General features: G+C 41.2%; 1 protein-coding gene across 1 annotated transcript; it reads left to right on the top strand.

Moving 5' to 3' along the window:
• The first annotated feature begins 447 nt into the window (after nucleotides 1–447).
• On the top strand, nucleotides 448–23,095 carry tbl3 (transducin beta like 3). The gene is made up of 23 exons (XM_029123693.2): nucleotides 448–652; nucleotides 792–843; nucleotides 986–1,081; nucleotides 1,162–1,209; nucleotides 1,373–1,514; nucleotides 1,943–2,027; nucleotides 4,043–4,213; nucleotides 4,585–4,660; nucleotides 4,783–4,879; nucleotides 5,262–5,470; nucleotides 6,277–6,418; nucleotides 8,649–8,707; nucleotides 8,953–9,059; nucleotides 9,211–9,346; nucleotides 9,959–10,201; nucleotides 10,681–10,751; nucleotides 11,980–12,136; nucleotides 16,576–16,634; nucleotides 16,905–17,008; nucleotides 19,514–19,585; nucleotides 19,751–19,909; nucleotides 20,103–20,196; nucleotides 22,327–23,095. Exons 1-23 carry the CDS (start codon nucleotides 621–623, stop codon nucleotides 22,694–22,696), a joined length of 2,781 nt encoding a protein of 926 aa, XP_028979526.2. The 5' UTR covers nucleotides 448–620; the 3' UTR covers nucleotides 22,697–23,095.
• Nucleotides 23,096–24,552: the final 1,457 nt, after the last annotated feature.

Genomic DNA, 24,552 nt, shown 5'->3' with positions numbered 1-24,552 from the left:
AAAACACATTCACGTTCACGTTATTTCAAACAAATCACTGGATTATGTATCATACTCATTGACATTTTGTGTATAAGAAATTATTCAGTTGAAATAAATGCGAAGTTGATCCCAAAAATATGACTGTGTTGTTTATTTTTTTAATTCACCTTTTCTCAATTTCATGAAGGGTACCACGTCTTGAGTTGACTGTACCGTGGTCTATCTATGACTTATAAAAAAACAAGAGGAATGTAAACATTTCTTATCCAATGCAAATATTTTATTATTGAATATGAATGTTATGTTATTTTTTGTTTTAACACTTTGCGGATACTTTTTGTATTAAATAAATGATGTGCTCCCTATGTATTCATATTCAATATATTTTGTATCTTTCTGCATCTATTGTCCAATAGCCAATCACAATCCGTGCGCCAACCCCCATGCTAGGTGACGTACAATATGTGCGACCAAGAGCAACGCGACCTAAAGCAAATGCGGCTCTTTCTTACTTGAGACATGTGGGATTTTTTTTTATTATCGGAAATAATGATTTGTAAAAATAATTGATCCAGTTACATCAGTTAATCTGTCTTTTAAACAAATCGTTGTGGTTTAACCACGTATTTCAAAGCAAAATGGCAAACGTCAATCTCCAGTTTAAAACCAAGTAAGTCTGTCGGATGTCACGTGGATAGCTAAGTTAACAGGCAAATCCTCGCTAGCTAACTTGCAACACGGGACATTTTAGCAGACCTGTGTAATTTCAGCATATTTTATATTGCTAACTGTCTTTACTTTCCATGTAGCTATGCTGTTTCCAGTACGATTGAACCATTCTACAAGGGAGGAAAAGTACAGGTTAGGTTTTTACTGTCTGCTTATTAACGTTACCTCAAAAACGTTAGTTAACTAAGCTGGTAGTAAGTTAAGGCCATATCTATGGGTATCTATGCAGTTAAAAGATTGTAATTATATCTCAACGTGTTTTCATTTGTCACAGATCAGTAAAGATGAAAAGTACATATTTTGTACGTGTGGCACACGTGTCAACGTTTTGGAAATCGTCACAGGGAAGATTGTTCACAGTATTGAACAGGTGAGACTGGTCACTCTTGCTAAACACTTGTGTAGATTCATCTGTCGAGAATCTCATACATAATATTTTTGTGGTTGCAGGATGATCAGGAGGATATCACATCATTTGCACTCAGCCTTGATGATGAGGTAAACCAACATTTGGCACTCCGTTATTAGTGCCAACGTCAGTTATTAGTTTTAACTAAAGTACTTAAGCCACACTTTTTTTTTTCATTTAGTTTTTTCCTACTCTTTCCCTTTCTCTATTTACCCCTCCTTTCCCTTTCTGCCTCCTCCACCTTTTACCCAGATCTTGGTAACAGCCAGCAAGGCCCTGCTGCTGAAGCAGTGGGAATGGAAACAAGCCCAGTGTACACGCTCCTGGAGGGCCATCCACAATGTGCCCATTGCCAGCATGACCTTTGACCCCACTTCCACACTGCTTGCCACTGGTGAACTGACCTACCTCTTATAACCAATAATGTCATAGCGTGTCTTTGTACTGTGACTGTATAGCCGACCATCTAACCCTTCTGTACAGTCGCAGAGATGAGCCAGCTGTACTTCCACATTCTCACTACCTTGACCCTAGCCTGGCACTTCATTTGTTTATACTGTCTTGTTAAACATTTCAATGACCGCTGTGCAGATGATGTATATTGTTTTAATTTCTGAATAATCATGGAGAGAAAAAACACTGATGCCAGTTGGAAAAACAGACCAGACAGATCTGGTAACAGGCTAGAGTTAGTAGTGAACTGTTATGCTGTCTTTGACTTGAACAACAGAGTCCCACTTAAGGTTTAAGAAATGATAATTAACATGATTTGACGTGTTTCACCTCGCTGTAATATGTGTCTATCCTGCTCTTGGTTGGTAGGTGGCTGTGATGGCACCATAAAGCTGTGGGATGTGTTAAAGCAGTACTGCACACACAACCTGAAGGGGTCCTCTGGGGTCGTACAGTAAGTCACTAACATCTTCAGTCTTAGCTGGACCCACAGTCACAACAGGGTTTAGAGCAGGCAGATTCATCTGGGATCTGGTTTACCTTTAAGATCATTCTCAATACTTAGGGGCAGACCCCATTTAGTCCCATTGGTTGATTCTTTAAGCATATATATATATATTCTTTCAAGTGTTTTATATTCAAGCTGTTGAAATGTTATACTTTATTCTGAGACACCTTTCTGATTTGCGGCTGTATCTTGGAACCGTAATCGTTTTGGTTGCTGTTGATCGGTCAGTCTATCACTGCAGGTCAGTGCTTCTCGATATGAAGGTATAAAGAGATTATTTTGAGTGGTAATTTGTTTTGTTATAATTATACCTTTATTTCACCAAGGAACACAGCCTGAGACCAAGGTCTCTTTTACAGCTGGGCCTTGCATATACATTTGAACACACAGTTTATGTACAATGATTAAAACCAAACAGAAAAAAACACAGTGAACAGACCAAAGATGATCACAGCAAAAGACAAAATACAACGCTTCAAACGCAGGTGTTATTCCCGCTGAGGCCTCAGGTTTAAGTGGATATTGGGTCTGGCAGGGACTCTGCTGTTATAATAAATCAAAAAACAATATTGCGGTAATACATAATTTAACACATCTTGTGTATTTGCTTTTCCAGAACTAGTAACGTATTTCGAGCAGTATTGCTGTGTTAATTTACCCAGATTATAAGTACCTTCCGGTCACTAATTTTTTCTGCCAAAACACATTAGACCTACACTAATATTATGACATAGTTTAGCAATCTTCAATTGCTGTATCTTTATGAGAACAATGATATGCTATTTCTTGCTCTTGCGAAATGACAAGTTGTGGCAGGGCTTTGTTATTTATTTATGCCGACCACCTAACCCTGCTAAACAGTAGGAAAGATGATCCTACCTCAGTTCTTCCTCACTGTCACCACCTGGACTCTAGTCTGGTTCTTCGTCTGTTTGTATTGTCTTGCTGTCAAACATGAAAATGATCTCTGTGCAGATGATGTATATTGTTTTAATTTCTGAATAATCATGGAGAAAAAAAACACTGATGCCAGTTGGCAAGACAGCCCAGACAGACCTGGTAAGAGGCTAGAGTTAGTAGCTACCTATTATACTGAAGGTAACATGCTGAGCGAGCTCAATCAGATTCCCACTTAAGGTTTAAGAAATAATAACTAACATGGTTTGACCATGCTCCTCTTCACAGTAATGTGTGTTTATCCTATACTAACAAAAACACGGTGAGCGATCGCAATCAAATACCTAAAAAAAGTATATTTTTTGCTGTTGGTACAGTGTTTAGGGATTATTTACTTGAAGATTCACTCTGGGATTTTAAGCGCACAGCATTTCATGATAGATTACATACTGGATTGATAACTCATCACCAAATAACAACTAAAATACACCACACGCGCATTGATGGTGTGGACTAGGACGAATGGGGAATAGGCTGTTTGGCATGTTGCCCTGTGGGTTCGCTCTCCAGTCTGCACTGCTGGGTGCTGCCATAATCAGGTGGCGTGAGTCCAGCTTAAATACAGTCAAACATTGTTTATTGCATTTTGATGGTCAAGGGCGGTCAATCATTGTAGATGGTTTCATAATGTCAACCATCCTTAGAATGCAGTGCATTTTTTTGACTGTTAGCATTTTCCCTGTGTGTAAAAGACTTCCCTGTGGTGATGTCACCCCTGGGTAATGAGTAGTTATTAGGGATGTAGAGTGATTTATTCTCCCCTGACTGCAGTACTCACTGAACAGAAATATAAATCTAACCGGTAAAAACTACATCCCATGTTTTATGAGCTGAAATAAAATGGCATTTCCACACATGCAAAGTGTTTCCTAAGTGGGGAGTGCACATCTGTTTGTGTTCTCTTTACTTCAGTTAAAACTGTATCTCATGGAAATCTTTAAAATGGTTGCATTTTGTGGTTCCTATTTATTATTCACTATAGTTAATCAAACCTCCCCTTATAGCCTGGTGGATTTCCATCCTGACATGAGCCTGCTGCAGCTGTTCTCGTCGGCTTCGGACTGTACCATCCGGGTGTGGGACCTGCGTTCCAGCCAGTGTGTGTGTATACTGAAGAGCCACTACAGTCCTGTCACCTCCCTGGCCTTCACCCCTGATGGAACCTCCATGGTCAGGTACCGTGGCGATGAATATACCGCTTCCTGGTTTTATTTAGAAAAGTGTTTGCTTTAACAGTCGTGACTGTGCTTTATAGCAGATTATCCTACATCAGTTCTTCCTCACTGTCACCACCTGGACTCTAGCCTGGTTCTTCAACTGTTTGTACTGTCTTGCTGTCAAACATGAAAATGATCTCTGTGCAGATGATGTATATTGTTTTAATTTCTGAATAATCATGGAGAGAAAAAACGCTGATGCCAGTTGGCGAGACAGCCCAGACAGACCTGGTAACAGGCTAGAGTTGGGTCAAGACAACATGCTGAGCGATCATACCTGATCCATTCATTCCTAGCTAACTGAATGTTGCCTGGTTGTTTGATTGCAGTTCTGGCAGGGACAAGATCTGCACAGTGTGGGATCTGAAGACCCGGACAGCCAAGAGGACAGTGCCCGTCTATGAGGTTAACTCTCCTGTTTTACGCTCTTCCTGTGTATTATCTTGTTTAACACTTGCTTCCTCCAAATTCAAGTTGATTGCTATATTATCAGAATAATTGCTTGAAACGTGTTCTTTCCTTGCCAGGCTGTAGAGAGTGTGGTGTTGCTCCCTGAGGGGCAGGATCTCTCGGAGATGGGGGTGAAAACCAGAGGGCTCCACTTCATCACAGCAGGGAGCAAAGGTAGGTTCTTCCAGTGACAACATCCAGGCCAATTGGAGGAGTCTGAACCCTGGTGTAGACAATCCTCTATGAGAGTCAATGAGAGGACAGACTCAGGTGATCATTTTATTTTCCAATAGGCCGATCAATTAATACTTACTGGACTTCTAAATGAGAAGTCTGGTCCCTCATCTGTTTTTTTTTGCCGTCTTGCCGAGTAATCTGTGCAGATGATGTATATTGTTTTAATTTCCGAATAATCGTGGAGGAAAAAAAACACTGATGCCAGTTGGCAAGACGGCGCGGACCGACCTGGTCACAGGCTAGAGTTGGTAGTGACCTGTTATACTGAACGTGGTGAGTGAGCTCCGACCTCGGCTTCACACTCCGGTTCTCCCCGCAGGCGTACTGCGGGTGTGGGAAGCCAGCTCTGCCCGCTGTGTGTTCACCCAAACCCCCCCGTCGGGCTCCCAGGGTGGGGAGGTGGAGGATGGAGACCCCCGGAGCCTCACCCACTGCCTTCCCCTGCCCTCCTCCCTCCGACTGGCCACGGTCACAGCCGAACACAACATCCTGCTCTACCAGCTGCCCGGCCTTACCACCCAGAAACAGGTGTTGTCTTAGGGTCATTCTTCTCATTGTTCAGGAGTCTTAAGGTTGGGGGACACCGTGACTCCATTTGGACCCGTTACAAACAAGTGTTTGGACTAATACATGTATTTCCAAAGAACTGTCATCCACATTTCCGACAGACTAAGTTAACCATTGAGCGGTACATCTCTGCTCTTCATCCATGCCATTTCATAACCCCAAGGAAAACAGCAGGGTTCCTGTCTCCACCGAGATGTATACATACATACAGACATTAGCCTGTCTGAAAGCCTGTTGTCGTCTTGGTTATCATTCCAGCTAGCCGGCCGTAGCAGTGCGCGGTCTACATGGCTGTGGCACGCAGCGTAGAAATGGGCAGAGGGGTGTCTTGGTTGCTCTCCCAGGGTGTCACTGGCGTTTGAGACCAAGCCTCCCATAAGTCACTGCACAGCAACATGGGAATGCTCTTGGCATTGTTTTCCACCGCTGTTTTTCTATTTTAAATATTAGGCCAAAAAGCCGTTCTGCTGTCATCCGGTAGTGTGGAGGGGCTGATTGAGGCTAGACTGGGTATAACTGTTGCTCTACACGATTAAAACGCCTTCAGAGAAATGCTGTTCCGTTTAAGGTCACCCGTCGCAGTATTTTGATTGACTGAACTAAGATTATTACCTCATTCTTGTATATTGATGCAGCCCTCCCACAAGGCTAACTGTGAATGGTTGTTGTTTCAGGCTCATACACAGTAGCCTGGGGGCAAGGTAATTGATGGTTTTAATTATAATATGTCCTTTCTCTTTTGTCCCTTACTGTAACTCCACCCCCAGTTTGTTGGTTACAATGATGAGGTTCTGGATGTGAAGTTTCTTGGCAAAAATGACTCTCACATCGTCGTGGCAACCAATAGCTCTCAGCTTAAGGTGTTTGACCTGGACACCAGTAGCTGTCAGATCCTTTACGGACACACAGGTGAGTCATCTGGCCAGCAGGGGGCAGCACCTCTATGGGGTTGTGACCCTATGCAAAACCAAAATTGTATTCACAAACTTTTTTCGCAAAACTGGGATCGGCCTTAAACCAGGCTCTTAACATTAGTGCTAATTCCTGTGGATACTGATAAGTTACTGGATAGGAGACTATTTCCTCCTGAAGTGAATGATTTGAAAGGGATGTAAGAATCATATAAAACCATGGCAGCCTTTTTCAAACAGCAATTGAAGGTATCAGAGTTAATTTGAAGGAAAGATGATCCTACCTCAGTTCTTCCTCACTGTCACCACCTGGACTCTAGTCTGGTTCTTCGTCTGTTTGTACTGTCTTGCTGTCAAACATGAAAATGATCTCTGTGCAGATGATGTATATTGTTTTAATTTCTGAATAATCATGGAGAAAAAAACACTGATGCCAGTTGGCAAGACAGCCCAGACAGACCTGGTAACAGGCTAGAGTTTGTAGCTACCTATTTTACTCAAGGTAACATGCTGAGCGAGCTCAATCAGATTCCCACTTAAGGTTTAACAAATAATAACTAACATGGTTTGACCATGCTCCTCTTCACAGTAATGTGTGTTTATCCTATACTAACAAAAACACTGTGAGCGATCGCAATCAAATACCTAAAAAAAAGTATATTTTTTGCTGTTGGTACAGTGTTTAGGGATTATTTACTTGAAGATTCACTCTGGGATTTTAAGCGCACAGCATTTCATGATAGATTACATACTGGATTGATAACTCATCACCAAATAACAACTAAAATACACCACACGCGCATTGATGGTGTGGACTAGGACGAATGGGGAATAGGCTGTTTGGCATGTTGCCCTGTGGGTTCGCTCTCCAGTCTGCATTGCTGGGTGCTGCCATAATCAGGTGGCGTGAGTCCAGCTTAAATACAGTCAAACATTGTTTATTGCATTTTGATGGTCAAGGGCGGTCAATCATTGTAGATGGTTTCATAATGTCAACCATCCTTAGAATGCAACGCATTTCTTTGACTGTTAGCATTTTCCCTGTGTGTAAAAGACTTCCCTGTGGTGATGTCACCCCTGGGTAATGAGTAGTTATTAGGGATGTAGAGTGATTTATTCTCCCCTGACTGCAGTACTCACTGAACAGAAATATAAATCTAACCGGTAAAAACTACATCCCATGTTTTATGAGCTGAAATAAAATGGTATTTCCACACATGCAAAGTGTTTCCTAAGTGGGGAGTGCACATCTGTTTGTGTTCTCTTTACTTCAGTTAAAACTGTATCTCATGGAAATCTTTAAAATGGTAGCATTTTGTGGTTCCTATTTATTATTCACTATAGTTAATCAAACCTCCCCTCATAGCCTGGTGGATTTCCATCCTGACATGAGCCTGCTGCAGCTGTTCTCGTCGGCTTCGGACTGTACCATCCGGGTGTTATTTACTCAAGTTCAGGTTTAGTGACCGTGAACGCTTGTGAACTCGTTTTTCTTGTTCGGCATACAGACTGACACTGAGCTCTTTTCTGAAAGGCAGTGGTTGTGGATCCATCAGACCTTAAAAGGATTTCTGCTGCTAAAGATGTGGAATATGCTGTCTTTAGCAAGCAAGTTTATTTATATAGCACAATTCATACATTGGAGCTATTCAATGTGCTTTACAAAGAGGAAAAAAATTACAAATAATATTTACTCACTCAAGTGAAACCATCAAAGCAAATGAAAACATCATCATAATAATAAGAAAACATATATTATAAATGGGATAAAAACATAGGACGCTAAATGACTAAACCGTGTGGTTCAGTTTAAGTGCCCAGTCGTAGGCATGTGAAAAGATAAGGGTTTTTATCCTGGATTTAAAAATGTATACGTTTGGGGCCCGTCTAAGATCTTCTGGTAGTTTATTCCAGTTGTGTACTGCATAAGTGCTAAACGCAGCTTCTCCATGTTTAGTTTGGACTGTGTTAATGGATCTAAGAGCCCTGCTCGGTTTATATTCTTCAAACATATCAGAAATGTATTTGGGTCCTAAACCATTCAAAGATTTATAAACTAAAAGCACCACTTTGAAATCTATTCTGTAACTGACTGGAAGCCAATGCAAAGTTTTAAGAACCGGAGTGATGTGCTCTGTTCTTTAGAATATATTTTTCTTTCTGAGAAATCTGGATTTTTGGCTTCTGAAAAGCCTTTTCTGAACCCTGTTTCTCCTCTTCCTCCACAGATACTGTCCTGTCACTTGATGTGTTCAAAAAAGGCTCCCTGTTTGTGAGCTGTGCAAAGGTGAGGCTGCTGCTCGTCTGACCACTTAATGTTCACACTGACAGTCAATGAGTTTTTTACGGCTGGTTACCTCTGCCTTTTCTTAAGGAAGTGACCTACTAGTGTATACACTAGGTTTGGGAACTACTAGTGTATGTTGTTTGAAGTGATCTTGCCAACTAACACTGATGTTAGTTGGAAAGATGAATGAACCACCCCCTACCCACACATACACACACTATAACTGATCACCTCTGTCAGTACAGGATAAAACAGTGCGTTTGTGGAGGCAGGACCAAGAAAGTGGAGAGGTGTGCTGTGTGGGCCTGGGCTCTAGTCATGCTAACGCTGTGGGCTCCATCACCTGCTCCAGGTAAACCAACTACACCAGTTGGATGACATAAAGACCCCTCTGGATCCTGGACCTGGATCAACAATGAACATATCCACTGTTCGTGATGTGGTATTCTTTCTAATCCTTCCACCTGTGTCTGTCTGTCTGCCTGTCTGTGTGCCTGTGTCAGGATGAAGGAGTCGTTTTTGGTGTCTGGTAGTCAGGACTGCACAATCAAGGTGTGGGATCTTCCAGACACTGTCCCGGAAACAGACAGTGACATACTGGAGCTGTCTGCTCGTGTTACAGAGAAAGCCCATGACAAGGTGTGGTACGCACGCGCACAAGAGGACACGTCCCCGGGCACTGGGTGACATCGTGGCTAACTCAGCTTAACAGACTTATGCCTAAATGACAAATAGTGGGTTTGTTGACTTGGGCTGCCTAAATAGATTTTATAAGGAAGTTAACCAGAATGTTATTTATCATAAGGAAGTAAACCTGGAGTTTCTGAATATGGGAGCCATTGTGTCCAAGAACAATGATCATCTGTTACATAATGGACACTGATGATTTGGGAATTCTGTGGGTTTTCTTGTCAGTGCTGGAAGTTAGTTTGCATTTATACCAGGAAACATTTACATAACATTCACATAACTCTTGACTGCCAAGGTTAGCTCACATTTCTAGGCATTAAAGAAATGTTGAGCACTGCAGGGTACAGATGTCAAAAGTCTAACATAGAAACATATTTGAGGGGAAAGGGCAGACTCTTTGTATATATATTTTTTTAGCCCATTTTAATATCATCTTATCTTACGTTATCTTTCCTTACCCTAACCCTCTGGATCACTTTCTTCTCCAACCCCTCTCTTCCTGTCTCACCCCTTGTATCTTCTCATCTCTATGTCTCCCCCTGGATGCTCTCCCTCCCCCAGGATGTCAACAGTGTGGCGGTGTCCCCTAATGACAAGCTGCTGGCATCCGGTTCCCAGGATCGCCTAGCCAAGCTGTGGTCCCTGGGGGCCCCCGGGGCCAACCTGGCCCTTCTAGGAGTATTCCGGGGCCACCGTCGGGGGGTCTGGTGTGTCCTCTTTTCCCCCATGGACCAAGTGCTGGCCACCTCCTCAGCCGATGGCTCCATCAAACTCTGGGGCCTCCAGGACTTCAGCTGCCTCAAGGTGTGTGTGGTGGAAGTGGGGGCTGGCACTGATGTCAGTCTATTCATCCGTACTATTATATTACCAGGAATGACTCCCCTCGTGTCCCCATGATACTATGGAGGCATTGCTACCCAGTGCACTGTTTTGGTGGTCGAAACTCCACCGTCAAGCATTGTGGTCTGGGGGGCAGCGCCGTCATTAGATCTGTGACGTCTTCGCCTGGTCCCTTGACTTTTAGGTCACAATGACTTCTGTTCAGATGATGTTTGAATGCCTGCCCCCCCCAGCTGGTGGAGTCCAGTTTGTAGTTAAGACCCTGCTTCATGTTAGGAACTCACAGCGGAACAGGTGAAGGCAATGTTGGGATGGCCTAATCCTTCTTTTGAAGTAACTCCACTTGAAATCCAATTTAATGAGTTTTGTTCTCAGAAGAATTACTGTGTTGCTTCAAGGCTCAACTCTTTGAAGATGCATGTCTGTTGTTTTATGTGTTGTAGACGTTTGAGGGTCACGATGCCTCCGTGCTGAAGCTCATCTTTGTGAGCCGAGGGACCCAGCTACTCTCAAGGTACGACACGCCGATAACATTACCACACGACTACAGTCAACTGTTTGGATAGTAATGGATGTTAAAATGTTGTTTTGTCTCTGCCTCTCAAGCTCACTGGACTTTAAATAAAACAATAATAAACATGTTAAATGTAAACTGTCAGATTAGGTTTCAGGGAAGTTTCATCCAGAACCATGAACTTTGTAGTAATTACTGCCCTTTGGAGAGACAAAGTAATCTCAAAAGAAGTTGTCCTATTTAGCACTTGGTTGCCAATCTTTTGCCTTCCATGACTGTCAATCTTTCATGACTGATTAGCGTCTCTGATTATCTTCAGCATGTTTGTTTTGGCACATTTTTGTTTTCTGTCTTCAGTATGAAATGCATGCTCGGCTGGATTCTGCCAGTCAAGGGTCATTAACTGAAACTAGCTTTGGGTGCTTTAGCAGCCTCCTCAGGGTGATTGTCCTGTTGCGAGGTGTAGAGCCGTCCAATGAGTTTTGAGTACTCTGGTTGGATCTTAGCTGACTAGATTTCTATACACTTCAGAATTCAATATGGACATGAGAATCCGTTCCAGTGGCAGCCATACATATGGCTTATCAGATATGGATGAAAATAACCTGAAAGTAAAGCTGGCAGTTTGTACTTCAACTGTTATTATATCATTTCTAATCCAAAGTGCTAGAATACAGAAATAAAATGTACGCCACTGAACAAATACTGCACTGTATATCTAGTAACAAAATCAGTGTGAGGCAATTGAAATGGTTTGTGTGGTTTGTCACGTCTGCCAAAAGGTTTTGGAAATGTCGCCATATCACGCATGCCAAATTCTTTAAACGTTTGCATGTTGACTCACTTATTACAAGAATACGCTACGGAATGTTTTCCCAGTCCAAATCCCTAGTTGCAGCCTAGTGACACTGGGCTGTCAGTTCCCTACCCACCAGCCCTGTGGCACTTCACTACTGCCTATGAACTTCAATTAATTTTTGCAAATGGAAGACGCACAGCTTTAAAAAGTACTTCTGTCAGTAACTGTACCTCTAGTGGAATAGTTGGTATGTATAACAAATGTATATGGATACCATTTATAGTGCCTTTTTTCCTCAATGTAATCAGCCCAAACGTTGTGACTTAGTGTCCGGGGTTGGCCTGTTACCATTTCACATCAGTTGTTTAAACCAATGGTTTTAGTTAAGTGTTGAGCTACATTAATAAAACTCCTGCTTTCTGTCTGCAGTGGTACTGACGGGCTGGTCAAGCTTTGGACCATTAAGACCAACGAGTGTGTGAAGACGCTGGACGCCCACCAGAACAAAGTTTGGGGTCTCCACGCCACCAGAAAAGATGACCGCATGGTCACTGCCTCAGCTGACTCCAACATCACTGTCTGGACGGTCAGTACTAGGCCGAGCCCACTGTCATTGATTCATTGGCTGATTCCAGTTATTTAGAAATAAGTGGGTACCTGTTTCAGATGGAAACAACAGCACTTGAATAATAGGAATTTAACAAATCAGTCAACCAAACACACGTTTTAAAGCCTTTCTACATCTGCTGCGTCTTTATAAGCAACAAACTGTTCTAGTGAACTCTCACCTTTTGTGTTACAAAGAACCAAACATACATGTTACCAAGAGCCATGCAGTTGTAATCAAAATTATTCAACCCCCGTTGCAAATCAAGTTTATTGTCAAAATGTACCGACTCTTGGCTGTTTTTAATGAACCAATCAAACAAACAATTGAAATGGCTCAACACAACGAATGCTTCAAGTGGTTTCCCCAAATTCAACTGAAAATGCAACTTATGACTTCCCAGTCTCAAAATGATTCAACCCCCTGAATGGAAACCCTCACCACAGCCCAAATATGCAAAGCAGGTGTGCAGATCAGGATATAAAAACTTATGAACACCGAATCTTCCTAGAAGCCAAGGGCTATACCTCCATGTAACAGAGGGCCGTAGCTACGTGTTGCCAAGAGACACATTTGTTAGATTCCTATCTGTTAATGGTGAAACAATGCCAAATGAAAAGATCAGTATGCGTGTCAGTCATACAAGTGATGTTTACTCAGTTGTTTCAACAGAAAAGCTGCCCTTTGTCACTAAAGCAAACTGATGTTGGTGTAAGCCTAGTATTCTGATATATAAATAGAAAAACGAATTGCAGCAAATGACTTAAGCTGTCTGGTAGAACTTAGATACTATAACAATATAAAGTATATTCCACAAAATATAATCTATGAGAGCCATTTAACATTTCTTTTAACATAGTTGTTTTTGCACAACTCTTATTACAAAAATATGTGCTTGAATACAAAACAAACAGTGATACAACAGAGTCATGCTAAATATACATGGGTGTTTATTTTCATTTTTACTATTTTCCACATTCTAGAATAATAGTTAAGACATGAAAACAATGAAATAACACGTTGAGTCATGTAGTAACCGAGATGTGTTAAATCAGCATACAACCCTCTTTCCAAAAAGTTAGGATGCTGTGTAAAATGGAAATAAAGGCAGAATGCAAAGATGTGCAAATCATTTTAAACCCTATATTCAGTAGAAAACAGTACAATGACAACATATCAAATGTTGAAACTGGAACATTATATTGTTCCTTGAAAAATATATGCTCACCTTGTATTTGCTGCCAGCAACACATTTCAAGAATGTCTATTACTCTGTTGCATCTCCTCTTCTTTTAACAACTCTGTGTTTGGGAACTGAGACCAATTGCTGCAGTTTTGGAAGTGAAACGTTTTCCTATTGTTGCTTGATAAAGGATTTCAGCTGATGAGCAGTTCGGGGTGTCTCTTGTTGTATTTTTCATTTCATTAAACGCCAGATGTTTCCAATGGGTGACAGGTTTGGACTACAGGCAGTCCATTTTAGCGCCCAGACAATTTTTTACTACAGATCCATGCTGTAATACGTGCAGAACGTGGTTTGCAATTGACTTGCTGAAATAAGCATTAACTGCACCTCAAATGCTTCATAGAGTTCAAGTAACTGACATCTCAACATCAACAGTTCAGAGGAAAATGTGTGAATCAGGCCTTTAAGGTTGAACTTCTACAAAAACCACAACTGAAGGACAAAAGTAACAAGATTTGTCTTACTAATTTCAGCAAGTCAATTGCAAACCACGTTCTGCACGTATTATAACAGCATGGAGCTGTAGTAAAAAAATGTCTGGGTGCTAAAATGGTCTGCCTGCAGTCCAAACAGTCCACACCCTGAACTGCTCAGCAGCTGAAAGTAATCCTATTGGTCTTCCTTTCCTGTGATGGTCCTCATAAGAGCCTGTTTCATCATAGCGCTTGATGGTTTTTGCAGACTGCACATTAAGAAATTGTCAAGACATTTTTGGTCCAAGCATGCGAGACATTAGTCTGAATATCAACTTTATTTGCAGCAGGTAGAATTAACCGTCTACAGTACAAAGTGGTTGTATGGCAATGCCTCTCTCGATGTAGCTGCAACTTCATCTGAATCCTTGATGAGGAGAAATCCGCAACTAATGTGCCAATACTTCTTGTGACCTCTGTGGAGATGTATTATGTTTTAATTTCTGAATAGAAGTGAAGAAGTAAACACTGATGCCTGAGACAAAATCATGGCAATGACCTTAGGAGTTAGTAAATGTGTACGTGTGAAACCATGAAGGAGACAGTGGCTGTCAGAGCTCCTTCGCTGTGATTGAGAGCTCATTGTTGTCTTAGTGTCATCCACCTTTTGTATGCGCTAATACCAAGCTGTATTGTGTGCCTGCAAGCCTTTGAAACCAACTAGTTTCCTTGTTTTGCGCCACTTCAAGCCAAGATGTCTCACAAATGCCACCTTACTGGATTCTGAGCTTGTTAATGTATGTCAAAATAATTTTACTCAAAGGTGTGAATAATGGATTATCTTTAAATCAAAAGCTTAGTAAGTGTTTTCTTAGACCGGTTACAGCTATTGTGTTACACCCATTGTAGGTCATCAAAGATTCACAGGATTGTGAAATTGTAACCGAATAGAACGGTCTTTAAAACCGACCTGAAGCAGTTTTGGAACAAGGTTTTCTGTATGTTTTATTGCAGTTTGATTGGGAGATACTTTATACTGAATGTCAAAAGTGCTCAACAGATTTTCTGTGATGGTTGGGGATTATTAATAGGCATGCCCCCTTAGAGATACTGGATTAAAGGGTGTGTCAATGCATGGTTTTCAACTGAGCTGTCATGTCTTCCTCACCAACTTGATATGGTGTGGGCCAAGGCCAGGCACTCTGACCTTGAGTCAGATTAGTGGTCTTTTTGGCAACTTGGGTTTAAGTGCACTGTTTCTATAAAAAATGCCAAAACATTGCACCTTTTAAATGAAACCGCAAACAATCTAAATGATCCGAGGAAGTTTTGGGAAACCATAAATAGACGTATTTCCAACTCTCTGTTTTGGTGGACATTTTTAGAACCTCTTGTAAGCAACTGAAAGTTTGTTTTACCAGATTAAAAGAGAAACTGATAATGTGTACATTTTTTTTTTTTTTTAAAAAGCCCAATTTTAAGCAGCTTCCAATGAATAAATGATCTTACTGTCTCTAGACAAGGGGCACCCCTGTGCAGCCCTCTTCATTTACCAATAACAGGCTTTTGCTGCGGTGGGTCATGATATGATGAAACATAGACTCTTGGATATAGGATTATCAATAGAAACTGTTATTGTTTGAAAACTATTTATCTAATGGATCCCAATGTGTGCAGGTACAAGGTCTCACCTATAAGCCTTTTTGTTATTGTTCAGCACTCTCTCATATTCAGGCCCTTTCTTAGTTGCAACTCGCTTTCAATATTATTCAACAAAGATTTTATGAGCTGAAACTTGTCCTAAATGCTGATAAAACAATATACTTGTTCTCAAACTCATAGAAAAAAATCTATAGGTTCATTACACACTGCACTACATGGTAATATAGTTGTCTGTATCTGGATATACAGACAACTGATTTTAATTGAGCACATTCTCCACTTGGTAAAAGAAACAGAGGTTAAAGTTGTGTGGTCCTGTTTTTCTTTTGAAGCTAGAAAGAAACTTGCACGTGCAACTTTTATGTCTGTTTTAGATTACGGGGATGTCATTTACACGCATGCTTCTTGTCAGTCCTTACATTCTCTGGACACTTTACCATGGTGCTTTAAGGTTCATTACCTATAGTAGTGTTCACTCATCAGTGTTCAGTAAAATAGAGTGGGCTGGCCCTCATTGATGATACACAGGCTCTCTCATTGGTAGGTTTTAATTTACAAGGATCTCTATTTACCGTCAGTTCCATCTGCCCACACAGAGATGGACAGAACAGCCTTACAATCACAGTATCTCTATTTACTGTCAGTTCCATCTGTCCACACAGAGATGGGCAGAATAGCTTTTAGGGTTGCTGCTCCTACAGCACGGAGTGGTCTTCAATCTGACATAGCTTGTAGCTCTGGGTGTGTATAATAATAAATAAAAAATATTGGAAGGGTCAATCCAGTGGTCCCTGGTTGTAAAATTGTGCATATTTTCTTTGTATTTATTTGGTCATTTATTGGCGCTGGTTGGTATGGTTGCTGTATTTAGATTTTCCTGTGTTGTTTTAAATTAGTTTTTGGTTGATGCCTGTCTTGGCCAGGACACTCTTGTAAAATAGATTTTTAATCCCAGTGAGTAAAATTGACATCAGTGTTTTTAATAACATTGCATTGCAAATGTGGAAGTCGACCAATTAGCTACTTTATAATATTGTGTCAATTGAAGTACATGAATGGTATGGAAAATGTATGCTGTCCCTGTCATCCCCCTATAGGATGTGACCGAGGTCGAACAGGCAGAGGAGCAGGCTAAGCAGGAAGACCAGATACTCAAGTGAGTTCCTCTGTCTCCACTTCAGTAGATATTAACCCTAACATTTGGATGTTGTTGGGTTTCTCTTGTCTGCTGGGTTTTTATGTTACTGGGTGATACTTGCCTGTGATTAGATTCTCCACTGCCCTACTTGTGTTTCTTATACTTTAGTTGAGTGGGTTATCTTCAATAGGTTACTAAATTATTTGTCGTCAGGATTTTAAGTATTCTCACCAATTCCCTACTGGTGTCTATTTTGTGAGTAATACTGCTCTGGTGTTATCTTTGCAGGAAACAGGAGCTGTCTAACCTGCTCCATGAGAAGAAGTACCTAAAGGCTCTGGGCCTGGCTATCTCCCTGGACCAACCACACACTGTGCTTAAAGTTATCAAAGGTAGGCTTTCAACCTGTCACTCTTCAGATCCTACTACACACTAATACAAACAGACAGTGTTGAAAGTGATTGAAATCAGTTCCTCCTTCCTCGGGCTGCAAATGTAACATGTTTTGGGGAGTTACCTAACATTGCCAGTACCTGGAATCATTAACTACTTTAACCAGTTCACATTTTCTACAGAACCACTGACTGTCTGGCACGTAGGGCTTACACACACACAGACTCAGAAGACCAAAAACAATCCACCCACATTCCACACTTTCCTATTCGACTTGGCCATTCTTCTGAGTCATAGATGGCTGCACACCGATGTGTGGGCTAGAATGGGTCATGCTTACCATGTTTGGAATGATTTCTTATTGAGAAAGTTCAGAGAATACCTTTCTGTGTCGGTTTGTTTTGTGAAGTTTCATGTCATGGCCTTGAGTGGAGACCCTGAGCTAAATCAACAAATTGGTTGAAAACACAGGAGTGTACACACTCACCATTTGACCATTAGAGACTGTGTGTATGCAATGTTTGTCTGGCTCAAAATGTTTGTCAGCCAATGAAATGTTTGATGTGCAAATCATTTAAACCCTATATTCTGTAGAAAAAAGTACAAACACAACATATCAAATGTTGAAACAGAGAAATGTTATTGTTTCTTTTAAAATACATGGAATTTGATGCCAGTAACACATTTCAAAAAAGCTGGGAGGGAGGCACAAAAACACTGGAAATGTTGTGTAATGCTAAAAAACGAACCCTGGTGGAATATCACACCGCTAACTAGGTCAATTGGCAACAGGTCAGTAACATGATTGGATATTAAAAGATCATTCCAGAGCGGATGGGGAGGGGTTCACCACTCTCTGAAAGACTGCGTGGGCAAAACGTGCAACAATTGAAGAATAATGTATCACAATGTAAAATTGCAAAGTGTTTTGGGATCTCTATTGTACACAATATAATTAAAAGATTCAGAGAATTTGGAGAAATCTCTGTACACAAGGGACAAGGCTGAAAATCAATATTGGATGGCTGTGATCTTCGGGCCCTCAGGTGGCAATGTATTAAAAACTGACAGGATTCTGAATGGGAAATCCCTGCATGGACTCAGGAACACTTCAGAAAACCATTGTCTGTGAACACAATACGTCGCTGCATCCACAAATGCAAGTTAAAACACTACCATGCAAAGAAAAAAACACACACCAACAATTAGATGGACTGAGGTCTGTCCTGTCTGACAAATTCAAATTGGAGAATCTTTTCAGGAATCATGGAGGAGAGGGACCATCCGGCTTGTTGCGTCAATGTATTTAATGTCTAAAACAGACACAACAGTTGCAGGTACATCAGGCACCATAAATGCTGAACAATAGATTCAGGTTTTGGAGCACCTAGTGCTGCCACCCAGACAATGTCTTTTCCAGGGAAGGCCTTGCTTACTTCAGCAGGACAATGCCAAACCACTTTCTGGGCGTATTACAACAGCATGGCTCTAGTAAGAGTCTGGGTGCTAAACTGGCCTGCTTGCAGTTCTGACCTGTCACCTATTGACAACATTTGGTGCATTATTAAATGACAAATACAGAAAAGGAGACCCCAAATCCTATATCAAGCAAGAATGGGAAAACACTTTCAGGACTACAGCAGATGGTCTCCTCAGTTCCCTAATGCTTACAGAGTGTTGTTAAAAGAAATGATGCAACACCGTGGTAAAGACGGCCCTGTCCCCACTGTTTTGACAAGTGTTGCTGGCATCCAATTCAAAATGGGCAAAAAAATACAATTACTGAGTTTTAACATTTATCTTATTGTCATGTTGTCTTTGTACTATTTTCAGGTAAATATAAGGATTAATGATTTGCGTTAAACAGAGGAGGGTACTCTTTCTCTGCTTTATGCACAATGGTATACTTGGCTCTCTATTTTGCATTCACATAATACAGATTCAATCAGCTGTCCCTTAGCTATTGCCTGACTCCACTACTGGTCTTGTCGTTTCTCAACCATCACATACCTGGCAACATGTTTCTCTCACTTTATCAACATTTTCAAAATAGTCTCTCTCTATGGTGAATAAAAGTGAGAAACTTACCATGACAATATAATGGAAAACTACAGAATATAAACTCAGATTCCCATCAGGTAACATTGGTGTATATGGTTTAATCAAAACAAATGGTTAATGGTAGGGTTTGTCAGTACCCAGGTTTTAGCATATGACTGTCAAATGTGCAATTGAAAGAAAAATACCTTGCTAGCAAGATAGGAACAATCTTTTAAACAGTAAGAGATAGAGATAATATTACAAGTTTTCAAATGTAATATGAGAACATCAGAACCTGGCTCCGGAATGCTGTAGGGAAAGTGCAGGAGTTAGGCGAGATGAGAAATTCAAAGACAGACGGCTTTTCCTTCCTCCAGGGAGACATTACATAACTATTCAACTCAACGCTACATTTTATGTGAGGGACTCATCTAATGGCCTTATGCCTTCTGTGTTGCTCCTAGCCATCCGCCAGGAGGTAGGGGGTGAGGAGCAGCTGGAGAAGACCCTACTGAAGCTGCGCCAGGACCAGAAAGGTGACAACAAGATGGCTTGTTTAATATTTAGCAAATTTTTCAGAATATTCCTAAAAAGTGTTTGTGCTTAATGGGTATTCAATATGGAAATTGATCCGTCTGATTGACAGAGAGGTTTTCCCTAATCTCTCTCCCTCCATCACTAAACCTGACCCCCGCCGCCAGAGTCCATGCTGCGGTACTGTACTGTGTGGAACACCAATGCCCGGAGCTGTCTTGACGCCCAGGCCGTGATCCGAGTGATGCTCACGCACCTCTCCCCTGAAGAGCTGCTCCAGTACCAGGGGGCGCGTTCACACCTGGAGGGCCTCATACCCTACACAGGTCTGTCTCATTACATCAGAGTCTCAAGCCAAACGTCACTATGACCTCTGCAGATGATGGATTATGTTTTAATTTCTGAATAATGGTGAAGGAATCAAACCACTGATGCCAGAGAGTGTTTGTGTGACCAAATTGTGAGTTTGTGTCTCAATAGACTGCCCTCATTTAATTTGACTCTACTTGTGCCCTGCAGAGAGACACCTGCAGAGGATTGGCCGTTTGCTGCAGGCCTCCATGTTCCTGGACTACATGTGGCAGAAGATGAGAGTTACCGGAGCAACAGCCAGGTGAGGAGGACCAAGAGCTTTGAACACCGCAAGCATCAACCAGAATCCTAGATACTAACACAGCCATGCCAAGTTACTTTTAAATGTGCTTCAAATACATTTATTTCACCTCACCGCACATAAATGGCTTATAATTACCTGTCATTGTGCCACTCCTCCAACAGATTGATGCATGGACAGAACTGTTGTGATTCCAGTCATTGCTCAACAATTCTAAATGTAACTGTGAGGGAAAACCCAGCTTTGATGAAAATAATATCTTGGCTATTATTAACAAAAGTGAAAATATGTATCTGTACGGACATGTGCTTTTCATAATAACTCTTTGGGAACGACATTTTCACCAGGCTTCTTTACCCTGTGTGGAAATTTTGGGCATAAACAAGTGTTGTAGGATTATAAATCCTCTGGTTAATGGAAAGGCTTTCCAGGAAACAGTTCTTTGGAAACGCTGCCATCATAAAGGAATGTAGCTAAACAACGGCTTCTTGGTAGCTTTGCATTTGTGTGTCTACTCCCAAAAACCCTGCTGATGTCCTTATTAACTGGTTAGTTGCTGGCATTGCTGCCATACCCACAAGGGAGGCACATTAAGTTTCCATAAAAATGCTTCCCAGTTCAGAGTTGTTTTAATCATGGCAGTAGTCTAGAATAAAATGTATTGATTGTTTAAGCCTTTTTATCATAAACGTTTGATTCATCAGCTTGATCTGACTAATCAGCATAGTGACCGTAAGCCCAATGAGGTTTGCAATAGATCTAAATTTGAAATGGTGGCTCATATTGTTCATTAGAATCGAGGGAAGGAGATTTCACCATCACCAATCTGGTATGATCATTTCTGATGTAACCAAACAGACTTTTCCTGCCCATTCTGAAACCGCATGTTTTCTATCTATGGATGTTTTCCAAATGGTACCCTATACACTATATACCTCAGGCCTCTGGTATAAAGTAGTGCACTACACAGGAAATGGAGCCATTTGTGTCAAGCCAAGGGACTGTAATGATGATCGGAATGAGGAAATGGAACAGCGTCACCAATCCTGATACCAGTGTAATTGAATGGCCTTACATTTCCCATCCATCCTCTAGATCACCCACTCTCTTTGCCTGACCTCACATTTACATTCATGTGTAATAAAGTGAAGAAATCCATAGTTTCTTTGCTGGATCGCGTAAGTGGAGCAGGCTAAGGGGAGTGTGTGTCTCGGAGTGTGTGTCTCGGAGTGTGTGTCTCGGAGTGAGGTTAGTAGATACCGGTAAAGCTTATTACTGGCTAATACGCTGTTAAAATGGCCAGTGGCAAACGCAATACATAGCCACTGTTTTTGGTTAACTTAGTAAGAAACATTAGTCAGTTTAACTGCATCAGTGTCATTCACGAATGGCCAATTAACTATTAAAACGGACAGTGGCGAAAGAGGATTTGTTCAGGTTAGAGGCTATAATGACCCCCGTCAAATGAACAACTCCACAGTGTAGTGGTTAGTCACACAGCCTTTCACTTGGCCGACCCGGTTTGGAATCTCGAGATGGTGACGCTTTCTAATGTGGGCCGGCTGAACTAGGCTTGCCTGGTTTCTTGTTTGTATAAACATCTAGATGGTATGAACTAAGTTGAGGTAATGTTATCTACTCAGCCATGCACGCAGCAACTAGATTAAATCTGGAACTACTCAATTTACTTTATAATGACAGGAGTCATAGGTTTATTCCCTCCCTTTATTGTACTGCCCTTGTGTGGAAATGCAAAATGCTGACCTTTTAAAAATCTAAACCCTTGCCGTTTTTATGAAACATCTAGAGTGTCTATGAATGGGTCAATACATGTATTTTTTTCATTTAGAAAAATTAATGTTATTTTATTGGTATAGTAATAAGATAAAATTACATGGATTACTTGGGCACAGTATCAACCATCAATTCATTTAAAAGCTGGTGATTTCTGTGTTCCTGGGCCTATTTATAATAACATTTTAAATGTGTATGTTACTCTGGCTGTGGAAGTTGCAGGCCTTTAACCATACTGACCGCATACACAGTGTGGTTAGGGAATTCAGTATGAGCATTTGAACACCACTTTAATTTGTGCTTGGTCTAAGGTATTTCAATGTCATTCTTTTTCAGTGGGGATTATCAAGATACGGAGATGGACACCGCCCATCTTCAGGAGCGCATATTCACGACTGATGGGCGATCTGGCGTGGGTGGAGAAGAGGGGGCTGAGGAGGGGGAAGACCCAAACTGCCCAGCCGGCATGGAGGGGGTGGCGGAGGATGACAGCGACGACGATGAAATTAGCATCTCCAGGAAAGCCTCGGTCAACAGACGTAGAGATGGAAAGAGACAAAATGGCAGAGAAAATGGCCACAATGACTCTTGCAGCGGGGAGAGCTCCGCAGATGAAGAGGAGGAGCCGGGAGACTCAAAGATGTCAGGGTGTCAGATGAGCCGGGGTGCCGCGTCGTCTCCATCCCTCCCGATGGTCACCTGTTGATCGCAGACACTGAGGGGGTGTGTCTAGAGGAACGGAGTCAAGTCCTAAAATGTCTACTTCTGAACAGATGTGCATTGCTGTCAGTACGGACCCTCTCTCTGTATTCAGCAGTGTTGATGTCTGATAGGGCCAGCAGCAGTTTTTCTGGATTCAGTTGAGTTGTCATTAAGACAATGGCCTATACTTTTGTATGGTCATATAAAGTGGCCAGGAATATTGAAGAACTTACCCAACGGTTCTTAACTGAAACCGGCTCCCTTGACTTTTTAAATTTGTTCAAACTACTTGCTGTTCCGCATTGTATAAAATAACCAAATCCTCTTATGTAATACTAGATTTTGTATGCCATGATGATACAAATTGATTTGGAATAAAATGTGTACCATCTGGATTAAGTTATATTTGCACTGAAATTCCTATTAATGATTAGTTTGTGCAAAGCTTTTTGCAATGAAAGTTTATTCCTGTTGGAGAAATGTTGCCATTTGATTTCTAGAGTAAGGTTGAATCTCAAATCGCATACTGGCATATATAGTACGTTAAGTGTGTCTGAAACCACAGTACGCTGAAAATGGTAGCTATGCCAAAAATTCCCAGATGGTCTACTATTTCTGGTGGATTTTTCGAATTATGCATCCCTGCATGTTTTTTGGGGTAATTATAGACCACAACCAGTAAAATAGGAGGGTTTTTTGTGATTCTGTCGTATTTTCACTTGTTATCGTCACCTATATTGATAGTTGTATCAATTTCATTCACGCAGGAAAGAAAAACGAACGTTGTTGTGCCATGAAATAGCTTTGGCAGTGTGAAGTTGGTCTTCAGTCTAGCTAGCAATGATTTAATGTTGAGATGCAGTTAAGCCCTGAAATAAGGTTGGTTTTATATTCAGAGATTAAACAGACATTCAACAGACATTCAAATTAAACATTTAAATGTTAAAAATGACTTTCCTTCTTCACTGATAACTAGTACTGACCTTTCAAAATATATTAGTTTGGACAACTTTTTCAAGCCTTGATTTATGGTACAGTTCAAAAACAAATTTGAACCGTACGCACAAAAAAAGTAACTTTATTAGCTGATACAGCAGTCATGTGACAACTCTGAGGTGGGCTTTTATTTCAGATACCGTGGGTTACTATAACTTTTTTTCAGTGTTACGATTGCCCCCAGTAACGGGTAATTGTGTGTCAAAGTGGGAATTTTTCCCTACGCTCTCATCTGTTTGTGCTCTGTGGGTGGAAAAGCTGATGGTTGGTTGTGAATCTCTGTTTCGATTTCTGGTTTGTATGACAGGTTTTAAGGAAAAGTTGAAGAATTGTTTAGGTCCCTTATCATGTGAGACTACTCCAACCTGTTAAACGTGTTGCCACTCTTACACACCTTGGTAATTGCTTTCCTTTTGAATTTGAGTTCATAGAGGGCTGTTTAACATTTATTCTGTTTATCATATTATCGTATGAGTGGAAAAGCCAGTCCTGCACTTGGCTCGAGCCAAGTGTCCTCCACTCTGAAGAAGATGAAGGATCTCTGTGATTTGTAGTTTCCTACAGCCTGGGGAACTGTTATGATGTCTCTTGCTTTCCTGAGGCATGGTGTGTGGTAGATGTCTAGCACGGAGGGGAGAAGATGATGCGCTCCGCAGACTTTACCACCCTTTGGAGGGCCTTGAGGTCCGGCAGCTGAGCAGTTATGTCTCAATATTATTTGTGTGAGCAGATATACAGGTGCTGGTCATAAAATATGAATATCATCAAAAAGTTGATTTCAGTAATTCCATTCAAAAAAGTGAAACTTGTATAATGTATACATTCATTCCACACAGACTGATATATTTTAAGTGTTTATTTATT

This window comes from Esox lucius, chromosome 11 (genome assembly GCF_011004845.1).
Source record: "Esox lucius isolate fEsoLuc1 chromosome 11, fEsoLuc1.pri, whole genome shotgun sequence".
Lineage (NCBI taxonomy): Eukaryota > Metazoa > Chordata > Actinopteri > Esociformes > Esocidae > Esox > Esox lucius.
Note: the sequence above shows the minus strand (reverse complement) of the source record. Positions and strands in the feature narration are given on the sequence as shown.

What these genes read in the sequence shown, in the direction of transcription:
- tbl3 (XM_029123693.2), top strand. Translation starts at nt 621, where the DNA reads ATGGCAAACGTCAATCTCCAGTTTAAAACCAA. An exon ending in TTGTTCACAGTATTGAACAG is followed by an intron (nt 1,082 to 1,161) that starts GTGAGACTGGTC and finishes TTGTGGTTGCAG; the next exon opens with GATGATCAGGAGGATATCAC. An exon ending in GGGTCCTCTGGGGTCGTACA is followed by an intron (nt 2,028 to 4,042) that starts GTAAGTCACTAA and finishes CTCCCCTTATAG; the next exon opens with CCTGGTGGATTTCCATCCTG.